Consider the following 11,920-nt stretch of genomic DNA (forward strand, 5'->3'; position numbering starts at 1 on the left):
GTGCCAATGGTGATTCCTCTTTCTTTCTTGGGATCCTCTCTAATTTCTTCTTGTTGCCTTCTATCTTCAATTTGCAATTTTCCCATTGAGGTCTCAAAACCTAAATCATCATAAAAAAATCTCTCTTGCTTGGAGAGAATTGGTAGATTCATAAAAAATAACATGGATGGAGTCCTCTACAACCATGGTTATTTTGTTAAAAACTCTAAAAGCTTTACTTGATGTTGAGTAACCAAGGAAAATTCCAACATCCGATTTTGCATCAAATTTTCCAAGATTGTCTTTGGTGTTTAATATAAAACATTTGCACCCAAAGACTTTGAAATAGCTAATGTTGGGTTTCTTGTTTTTCCAAAGCTCATAGGGAGTTTTCTTAAGAATGGGCCTGAATAATATTCTATATAAAACATAATAAGAAGTGTTAACCGCTTTGGCCCAAAAATATTTTGGTAAATTGTTTTCATTTAGCATGGTTTTAGCCATTTTTTGAAGAGTTCTATTTTTCCTTTCAACTATCCCATTTTGTTGAGGAGTTCTAGGAGCCGAAAAATTGTGGTTAATACCATGCTCATTGCAATATTCATCAAAATCAATATTTTCAAATTCTCTCCCATGATCACTTCTTATACAAGTAATTGTAAAACTTTTTTCATTTTGAACCTTATTGCAAAACTTTGAAAACTCATAAAAGGCTTCATTCTTTTGACTTAAAAATAAGACTCATGTGTATCTAGAGAAGTCATCCACAATAACATATGCATAAGACTTTCCTCCAAGACTTAGTGTCATAGAGAGACCAAATAAATCCATATGCAACAACTCAAGTGACCTAGATGTGGAAATGAAGTTTTTGTTTTTGAAAGAGTTTTTGATTTGCTTTCCCACTTGACAAACTTCACAAACTTTGTATTTTTGAAAATTAATTTTGGGAAGGCCTCTAACATGTTCATCTTTGTTGAGTTGGCAAATGAGGTTCATGTTAGCATGTTCCAACCTCCAATGCCACAACCAACTTTGATCATGCATGCTTGAAAAACATCTATCATGGCCATCATATTTTGAAATATTTATAGCATAAACATTATCACATCTATGGCCCATGAAGATGGTTTTATCATTTTGAATGTCCTTGATGATGCAATGAGATGTTTCAAAAATCACTTTAAAACCTTTGTCACAAAGTTGACTAATACTTAAAAGGTTATGTTTTAAACCATCCACTAATAAAACACTTTCAATAAGAGAGGATGTGTCATTACCAATGTTGCCTTGACCAATGATTCTTCCTTTTGCACTGTCTCCAAAGGTAACATATCCTCCATTTCTCTTTGTAAGGAAAAAAAACTTGGATTCATCTCCGATCATGTGTCTTGAGCATCCGCTATCCAAGAACCACTTATCCTTCTTTGAACCATACAAAATAAAACTCAAGTTGATTTAGGTACCCATATCTTTTTGGGTCCTTGAGGATTAGTGACCTTGGATTTTTCAATCCAAACCTTTTTAGCTTTTGCATTTGAATTCTTTTGAGAACCATTTCTTAAAGGACATGTATCACTAACGTGCCTTCATCTTCCACAAAAGTTGCAAGTTGTGGAAGGACTTGTACTTGTGGATTATTTTACAAAATAGTTTTTAAAATACTTTTGATTTTTTGAAGATTTGAATCATAGCCCTTGTTTGTCAAAAACACATTTTTGGCTAGCTAGAATCATTTCAAAATATTTTTGTCCACAAGGAAATATTGAGAGAGAGGAGGTCAACCATTCATTTTTCTTTCTCAAAATCTCATTTTCATTTTCAAGATGAGTTTTAGAAATTTCAACAATTGAAAATTTTTCTTTCACTTCTTCAAGTTATTAAATTTTCTTTTTAAGAGAATTATTTTTCAAACTAAGTTTTTCAAAATCCTCATACAATTCTTCAAAAACATCATGCATACCTTCATCACTAAAGTTAGAGTTTACCTCATCAAGTTCATCTATTGCCATGAAGCATATGTTTGCCACTTCTTTCTCCTTTTCTTCTTTAGAGGATTCTTCACTTTCACTCCAAGTGGCCATCATTTCCTTCTTCATTCTCCTATTGGCTTCACTTTTGTAGAGAGGACAATCATATTTAATGTGTCTCGGTTTTTTGCATTTGAAACACACCAAATCTCTTTTCTCTTCCCATTTCTCCTTGTCACCATGAGATGAAGATTCCTTTTTAGAAAAGTCTCTTCTAGAGGTGAACCTTCTTCCTCTAAACCTTTCACCTCTCATGTATTTGTTGAGCTTTCTTGTGATGAGGGCTAAATCATCATCTTCTTCACTTGGTTTTTCTTCTTCAACATCTTCTTCTTCCTTAGTTGTAGCTTTGAGAGCTATGCTCTTCTTTTTTTTGTCTTCACCTTCTTGTAGCTTCTTTGCCAAATTGATCTCATATGTCATTAATGACCCTATGAGCTCCTCCATAGGAATCACCTTTTCGGATTCCTTGTAGGTCTTTCCCAATGCTTCAAGACCATTAACAATGTCGATGAACCTAGTGATCATCTCAACAATAGTCTCATTTTCTTTCATTAAAAACAATTCATAGCTATGAACAAGTAAATTAATTTTTGACTCTTTCATTTGATTTGTTCCTTCATGACTTATTTCAAGCAATCTCCAAATTTCTTTAGCCGATTTGCATTGACATTTTCTATTATATTCATTTCTATCCATAGCACATTGCAATGTGAAAACGGCCTTAGCATTTAATTGAAAATTTCTTCTATCAAGCTCATTCCATTCTTGCTTGGGTTTTGGAACCATGACTCCATCAACTAGTTTTGTAGGAAAAGTTGGGTCATCTTCAATGACGTTCCATACGTCTAAATCGGTTGATTATAAATACCAAGTCATTTTATTTTTCCAATAGGGATAGTTGGTTCCCGTAAAAAATGGAGCTCTATGTTTTGAAAAAATTTCAGTGTGAGATGAGCTTGATGGAATAGCCATTTCTTCTTAGACTATTAAGTCTTAAACAAGAGGCCTTGCTCTAATACCAATTGAGAAAATGATGGCTAAACTTAAATGAGAAAAACACCCAAAAGGAGGGTGAATTGGGTTTTTCAAAATCTTTTTCAACACAACAAATTCAAGCACAATAGAAGTAAAAATTAAAAAGATAGAGTTAGAGAAATCAAACTCGAATTTTATAGTGGTTCGGCACTTCCTTGCCTACGTCCACTATCCTCAATCTCCTAACCGAGTGAGGGTTCCACTAACTTGAAGCTTCAACCAAGCTTCTAATCTTCTTTACACTTGGATTCCAACTCTAATAGGCTCTTACACAATCTCTTCAAGATTCAACTCACTTGAAGGCTCTAACACTCAATTTACAAGAATGATCTTCTCTCAACCTAGCTCAATAATGGCTCAAATACAAATCAAAGCTAGGATGACTCACAAGGGTGCACTAAAAGATATGCAAGTGAAGATTTAATACACTAAGAAAGAAATGAGAGCTTTTAAGGCAGGAACAAGTGGGTAGACAATTGATTGCAAGTGTTCTCTATATCATAAATGAAGTGGAGCTCTCAATTTATAGGTTTCTAACCTTGGGAGCCAAGAAAAACAAAAAACAACCTCAATCGACCGTGCTGGGGGTTGATCGGTTCACTAGTCGTTGGAGCATTTAATCCTTTGGCAGGTTACCGTTGCTTCTACTAGACCTTGATCGGAGGTCGACCGGGAAGGAGGGTGCTTCAACTAGGAAAGGATATCTATTGGATGAGAGAGAGTGTTTTTAACACTCTTCGACCAGATCTCGACCGGACAAGGGCAACCGGTTGACCGGTTCCCTAGCTGATTGAGCCGGTTGGCCAGTGCCTCGATTGGTTCAGCCTTTTGGCCTTGAAAACCTATCTTTTTCAGTTCTTTTCTTTTTTTAACACTTAGGCACAGTCTTTAGGTAAATTAATATGTCTTTAGGTAAATTAATATGTCAAATTTGAAACGTTTTGCCTAAGGTACATTTGATAAAACTTGGGTTTTGATGAAATTGTAACTTTAAAGAATAAACTGAGTTTTCAAAGATGCATGAAATGATATGTAAAACCTTTGTGCACCCATGCATTCATCTTACATTTGTTTCCTATGATTAAAAGTCTTCCAAATGTCTCGATCTTGTATCCATTAGATCCTTTGACGAATTTCCAAATTAATATCTGATATTCTTTACAATTTAAACCAATTAGTAACTTAACCATGGTTTGTTATCATCAAAACCTGGTTAGGAGAACCCATGGGCTAACACTTCCCAAACCTTTCTTGAATATATTTGAGCCTTGGAAGAGTGTTTTGAGGGCATCATTATTATAAAACTTGCATATCATTAGTGCACCATTCAATCTTAGTTTTCTTGTATCATTTGAGCTTGGTTTTTTGTACTAGGATTTTGTGAGATCAATTATTTGTATATCTTTGAGAGTAAGATTCTCAAGTGTGGGATATCACTTGAGATCAAGGTTGTTCAAGAGTGGGGTATCTCTTGAGGATTGTAAAGGATGCTTGGTGCCAAAAATCCAAAAGGGTGAATTGGAATCATAATCCAATTGTATTTCTTGAAGGTTTGGTTTGGAAGCCTTGAACTAGTGGAACCTCAAGCTTGGGATTGAAGCTAGAGAAGAGTGGATGTAGGTTGGGTTGCGCCAAACCACTATAAAATCTTGTATTTGCATTATCTCTTCCCTACTCTTTTACTTTATATGCTATTGTCTTTATATTGTTTTATTATATACTTGCATGTATGTCTCTTACATTCACATAGTTTAAATTTGCAAAAAGAGACCATCACCCTATTCACTCCCCCTCTAGGGTGATTATCATAGGTTGGATTAGCCTAATTTTTCTAACAATTTTAGTTCCCTAAAAGTTTAGAAAATAGTGTAAAAAAATCCTATTAAATATAATTAATTTTTTTTTTTTATTTCTTAGAATTTTAAAAAGAAATATTGTCAAGCAAATCCTATTTAATCATAATTACTAATGTGAAAAGTAACAAGATTGTTTATTAAATAATAAATAATAAATTTAATAATATATAATTATTTTAATTATGATTAATTTATTTAATATAAAATAATTATTTATTTATTTTTATATTATATATCAAAGTACAACCATATTACAAAACATTTTATATCTAAAAAACTCTAACAACAAATTTTATTCTCTATTATATTAAACAATTATTAATATTATATAATAAATACAAATTTATTATTGATTTATTTATTATCAAGAATATGAATTTATTTTTAACTTATTAATACTAGAATAAACTCTTTTTTTTTTTCAAATTCTTACTTTATAATGTTTTTAGAGAAAAAAAAAATCTCAAATAATAATAATAATAATAATATAATAATAATAATAACAATAATAATAAAATATATAAAAGGAATGGAAACATCTAAGAGGAGTCTAGTTGTCCATTGATTTGGATAACATAGTAAGTAAAATGGACATTCTTTTTAATAATTGAATGACTCATTAAAAAGTGCATGTATTTCAAATTATTTTAAAATAAATGAAGATAATACTAATTTAAAAAAATTGAGGTTATTTTTTTCATATATTTTCATATTAGCCAATCAAATCCCACTTTTCCCTTAATAATTGATTATGCTTGAAACTTTAATTTCGTTGTTGTAAGAGTGAGTACACATGAAGAAAGGATTTACCAATGTTTTGCATCCCTTTCTAAATCACACTTAGAAAGCACTTCCTTATTAATAAAACAAACTCCAACTTCACACAAGCGAATTCAACCCAAGTGTTCTCCCCAACATTTTATAGCTAGCTTGCACTGTTCTACTCTATACCATGCCACTTCTTCAATTGTAAAAAGAAGTCATAAAGCTTCTGACGATCAGGAAGAGAAGTGGACACACTCTCCTTTTCCATGCACCTTTTAGCCCATGTAATCAACTTTGGGCACTCAGCTTCTATACTGAAGTTAGCAGCGATCTCAAATACATAAAGCCAACTAAAATATGGCATAAGATTCACATCCACAAAACCAAAATTTTCACCACCAAAATATGGCTTATCTCCTAGCTCTCCTTCCAATAGCTTAAGGCATTCAATGTACTCCTTCTTGTTTGCCTCCTGCTCTTCTCCTTTGGTTCTCCATAACATTTTCCCGAGAAGGTGTAGCTGCATTTCATATATAGTCTCATGGAGGTTAATTATTTTATCATAAACAAACACTATATGATTTTATAAAAGATGAATGGATTCCAAGTACGTCCTGATTGTTAATTCTTCCCATTTTGATATAAAAACATTTTCTAGGGAATGGGTAATGCTATACATCAATAGTGAGTTTTAGAGCCTATTTGACAATCATTTTAAAAAATATTTTTTTTCTAATTTTTCTTAAAATTAGGTATTTGACAAATTTTACAAACACTTTTAAAATTTTGAAAAATCATTTATAATGTTGTAGAATTATTTGTAATATGTTTTTTTGGAGAAACACTTGGAAGATAATATTTTTAAAATATTTTTACTAAAAATACTTTGAGCAAAAACACTGTCAAACATACTCTTAGTAACATTGTAAATTAGTACCTTGAGTTTGCTTTTTTTCCTTAATGATAAAAAATTGACCACTTAATTTGAATCTTGCAATAAGGTAAAAAACAAATTGGATGATAGGAATCCTAGGCATTGTTTGTTTAGACTCTTTTCTCTTTTCATTTGTAAATCAGTACCTTGAGTTTGCTTTCTTTCCTTAATGATAAAAAAATTGACCACTCAATTTGAATCTTGTAATCAGGTAAAAAACATTTTGGATGATAGGAATCCTAGGGCTAAAAACATGTTTAGACGATAGAAAAATTGAAAATACGAATTTGATATTTTCAAATTTTTTTTTAAGAAAAGTGAAAACTTCTAAAATGTTTAAAACAAAAAATGGAATAAATTAAAAAAAAATCTTTTAGGACTCATGATATAAAAGGAATGCAAATATTATAAATATGAAAGAAAAATTAATATTAATAAAAAGTATCTCATATATATTTGAAATTAAGTATTATCTTAAAAGTATGATATAAATATTTTATTTATTTATTAGCCTATACACTATTATAAGTGAAAATATATATATGTGCGTGAAACAATTTATATATATATATATAAAATCTCTTATGTAATTTTTCATAATTATTTAAAAACACGTACATGCATATTTATTCATTATTCATTCTACATGTAAAAATGAATCAAATTTAAGGATCATGAAAAACCATAAATTTACATTTGAACATTTTTGTTATGTCTAATCCTTCATCCTTAATTTGAAAGTATTGAGGAAAGTAAAAATAGGTAAAAATTGATTTTGGTTATGCTAGAACGGTTTCACGTGTGATGCACGTGGATGGTGCATGTGAATTATGGGTTCCAATACTTCACCATATGCAAATGTCTCCATAGCTAACAAAATTTTAGAGTTAAAAAAAGAAAAATGAAAAAAAAAACCATTATTTTGCAAAAATATCATTTAATGGTCTTTTTTTTTTCACCATCTTTGCATAACTTAGCTCACTGCAACACAAAAAGTAAATAAGGTAAAAAGAAGAAAAATGAAGTAATAGCATGGAAGCAACAAGATCTAATATCTTAAAGGAATTATCCAATTAAACAAGTTTGACCATCAAACTTAGTATTAGTGCTCAAACAAAGAGCAAATATTCAAATCATAATCATATGTCCATGAAGAATTTATTTAGTTGCTAAGAAACAAATATATATATATATATATATATATATATATATATATATATATATATATATATATATATATATATATATATTAAAAAAAAAAGAATAAACAGTATGAAAATTAATTTCATTAAAATTGAATAAAAAATAAATCAATAAGGGTGAGAAAATGCATGGAAAATATATGCAAAAACATAGTTATTCTATATGAGGAAAATCTGCCAAACATAGTGATGATAACAACTTAAAGTTTCCTGAACTCTTTTTCTTAGTTTCTATTATCTTAAATCTCCTATTAAAAACACTATTTGTTCTTGCACTTCTCTATCTCTGATCTTCACTAACCATATTTTGACTTCTAATATAAGCGTTTTTTAAGTATAATTTCGAAAGGAAAATTCTCTATCTATACTCTATATTATATATAAAATGCATGTGTCTATAATTTATTTTATTTTATTTTTGGTTTAAAAGAATCCTATTAAAAAAATTGCTTCCTTTTATATCCAACAAACACTTGAAACATTGTTTAAAATCTTTAAATCCTCCTACCTTTATTATATCTATATATATATATATATATATATATATATATATATATATATATATATATATATATATATTATTTTAATTATCTTGTTGAGTATGGTTAAAATTAATTCACTAAAGTTTTCAATATTAGACTATTAATAAATTGAAAAAAAAAAGATAAAAAACTTATCAATTTTATTTTCTTTGAAATTTACCATCCATAAAAAATTTAAGGAAAAATAAAATTATTATAAAACTTTATTTTCCTCAAACTTCCATCTGTTTTTTTTTTTTTTTCATTTTTTAAAGGATTTTTCCTTGCTTTTTCCTAGTGACATTAACACAAGAAAATATAATTTTTTTTTATTGACTACCAATAAAAAGTATGGGTTAAGAAAGAATTAGAACCTATCCTTATAATTTTTATAATTTTTTTCTCTATTTCATACTAGAGGTGTTAGGCAAAAAAAATGTGGACATATGAGATAAAAATTCCAAAGCAAAAGAAAATGCTAGGAATCAAAGTCTTTGTTAAATACCCCATTTAGATGCTAAAAAAATAAAGTTCAAAAATTCAAATTTTCGAATCTAAAAACTCTTTCCTAGATGCAAAAAAGTGAGTAAAGCAATTTAAAAGCATTGACATCGATTTTCACTTAAGCAAAATGTCTAGATAACAAAACAAAAGATATTGAACAAGCAAGCAAAAGATATTGCTTCACTCATTGTGGACCGAAAACCTTACTAAGCAAGAGACTAAAAATGTCATTTTCTTTCTTTTATTTATTTTTCTTTAGTAACCAAAATAGAGGGCACAAGCAAATGGAAAAATTTGAATTATAAAAGACGGGATTTAGAATTACAAAAGAAGAAAGTTAATGGATAAATAAATTAATAAGGAAAATCAGAAACAAACCCAAGAAGTGCAATCTTTAAGGATGTGAGGGTTTCTCGAGTGATATTTTCTACTATCAATCAACCAAGAAACCAAATCTATTTTAGCCTAATAAATAATAGATTATAATAAGCAATTGACATCTCTCTCTTACTTTTCATCCATATTCTTATTAAACAAAATAAGGGGCACAAGAAAAGGGAAGGGAAAAAAAGAACTTGTTTTCACTATTTAGACTTGGCTTGTCATTCTGTGTTAAGTCTACTAGCATTGTTTCTACTTTGGATCTTATCTTGCATGTAGAAGGGAGAGTTAAGATTGTCCACAGGAAGAATGGTGAGTCATCTAAAGGGCAATGTATAATTTGGAATGATCGTGGGATATGAAAGAGATAATGTAAAATATATAGAATTGTTTCTAATGGGTTTTTGAAGAAGGGTTTCACTTTGAGAATAAATTTTTTTTATAGGTTTTTCTGAAGAAAAATTAGGAAAACCAACAGAAATTGAAAAGACATGATTGGGTAGAAAAGTTTTAGCAGGAGCTCGTACTTTTAGATTAGTAATAAATAATAAATAATAGATAATAAATATTAGATTATAGATAATAGATTTGAATAACATAGGAAAGGGTAAAAAACAATAAAAGAGAGAGAGAGAGAGAGAGAGAGAGAGAGAGAGAGAGGGGTGGGGTTGGAAGAAGTGTGTTAACACCTGGACTAGAACTACCTATGCAACCATTAAACAATTTCCATTTAAATTTTTAATATTTTCACCTCAAAAATTTTAACTTTCGATCTCAAATCATTCAGCTACATCCAATTTGTTGCTTTATATAACAAATGCTAAATATATATATACCTATGCAACCATTAAACAATTTCCATTTAAATTTTTAATATTTTCACCTCAAAAATTTGAACTTTCGATCTCAAATCATTCAGCTACATCCAATTTGTTGCTTTATATAACAAATGCTAAATATATATATATATATATATATATATATATATATAATATTAAATAAAATAATATAATATTTTTAAAAATTATAAAATTAGTTAAAATTAAATAAATTTTTTATTTTTAATATATTTATATTTAAATATTATACATATTTCATTCAAAATACATTTATATGTATGCATAAGATAAAAAAGAAATATTATTAATTTTTAATTTATTTATATATCTTTTTAAAAAATATATAATTATTTTTAATTTTAATAATTTATAAGAATATATTTATGATGTCATTGATTCAATATCGATTCAACTATATAAACTGATAATTCTTTTGGTTCAATAACTAATCCAATTCTGAAAATATTGGTTAGAAGATTAGTCTATACAATTTTTCTCTAAAAAATAATTGGAAAATTTGAGGAAAATACTGTCCTTAATAATTTAACTTTTTTTCCTTTTTATTCATATACAATCAAGTAAATAGTCATTGCTTTCCTTTTTCTTTTCTCTTTTTTTTTTCTCCTTCTTTCTCTCAAACTTTCATAAAACAAAACGTACCTCTTTTTTATCTTATTTTCCTTGGTAACATTTTCCATCCTTTCCAATTTTCTCCCCCTCACTTCTTTTCCCATACTTACTGTGGTCCAACCCCCAACAAAAGAGTATTGGAGCAGTTGAACAATTATTATGGGGCACCTTAAACTTACTCATAAGGAGATTATGGGCAGAAGAATGCCCCTTTCTGCTGCATTTCTATCGAACTTATCTAGTTTGATAAAATTTTCAGATTCCGTTACACAGAAAAATCTCACAGTTATTATCAGATTATGTGAAAAAAAAAATCATGATTTGTCTGTATAGTAAAATTATAACAACATATCTGACCACAATCAAAATGTGAGGCAATCAGCATAGACATACCTTCTTGTCTATGTAGTCAGCCCAGAACCTGGCTTGAGCTCTATGGTATGGATCCGAGGGCAATAATGGAGATTTATCCTTCCAAACCTCATCAATATACTGAACTATTATCTGAGACTCACAAATGGGTTTACCATTATGGATCAGCACTGGGATTTTCTTATGAATTGGGTTCATCTCTAGAAGTAGAGGGCCCTTGTTGAACAAGTCCTCATCTCTGTATTCATTTTTGAGACCCTTCTCTGCTAGTGCAATTCTGACCTTCATACCAAACATGCTCGGCCAGAAGTCCAGCAAAATAATCTCGTCTGCCATTGTTACTACTCCGATCAGAATCAACTGAAAAAGGGAAGGAGAATTCTTAAGATTATATAGAGAAAACCTAAGGCTGCGTTTGGTTTGAGAGACATTTTCTATTTTTATTTTCTAAAATAGCTTTGGTCTCCACTTTTTGTTTTGTTTTAAACGTTGTTTTACAAACTGGAATTTGTAAAACCTTGTTCGATTTTTATTTTTTATTTTTGTTTTCATTAGCAAAAAAAAAAAAAGAGTAAAAAAAATATAATTAAAATTTTATATGATAAACTTAGAGACTGTTTGGCAATAATTTTAAGAACATGTTTTTAACCTTTTTAATACTTAAATGATAAATGATAAAAATTTTCAACATGTCATTGAATATCAAATCAATACATTCTAAGAAGAAATATTTGAATATCAATCTCATCGATATCATCAATTTCTTAAGTATCATACCAATCCTATCAATCGAATCACTTTTTCGAGAAATTCATGATGTCTAAGTCATACAAATAAAGAGATCTATTCATTGATAAGAAAAAGAAAAA

The 11,920-nt window shown here is 29.1% G+C and overlaps 1 protein-coding gene across 1 annotated transcript; it reads right to left on the reverse strand.

Annotated features, from left to right (window-relative positions):
• Positions 1-5,843: 5,843 nt before the first annotated feature.
• Positions 5,844-11,387, reverse strand: LOC117909499 (probable glutathione S-transferase). Its single transcript, XM_034823540.1, has 2 exons — positions 11,073-11,387; positions 5,844-6,188 (listed from the first exon to the last, which is right to left on the reverse strand). The coding sequence occupies exons 1-2, from the start codon at positions 11,385-11,387 to the stop codon at positions 5,844-5,846; spliced, it is 660 nt and encodes a 219-aa protein (XP_034679431.1).
• Between the last annotated feature and the right edge of the window lie 533 nt (positions 11,388-11,920).

This window comes from Vitis riparia, chromosome 19 (genome assembly GCF_004353265.1).
Source record: "Vitis riparia cultivar Riparia Gloire de Montpellier isolate 1030 chromosome 19, EGFV_Vit.rip_1.0, whole genome shotgun sequence".
NCBI classification, from domain to species: domain Eukaryota; kingdom Viridiplantae; phylum Streptophyta; class Magnoliopsida; order Vitales; family Vitaceae; genus Vitis; species Vitis riparia.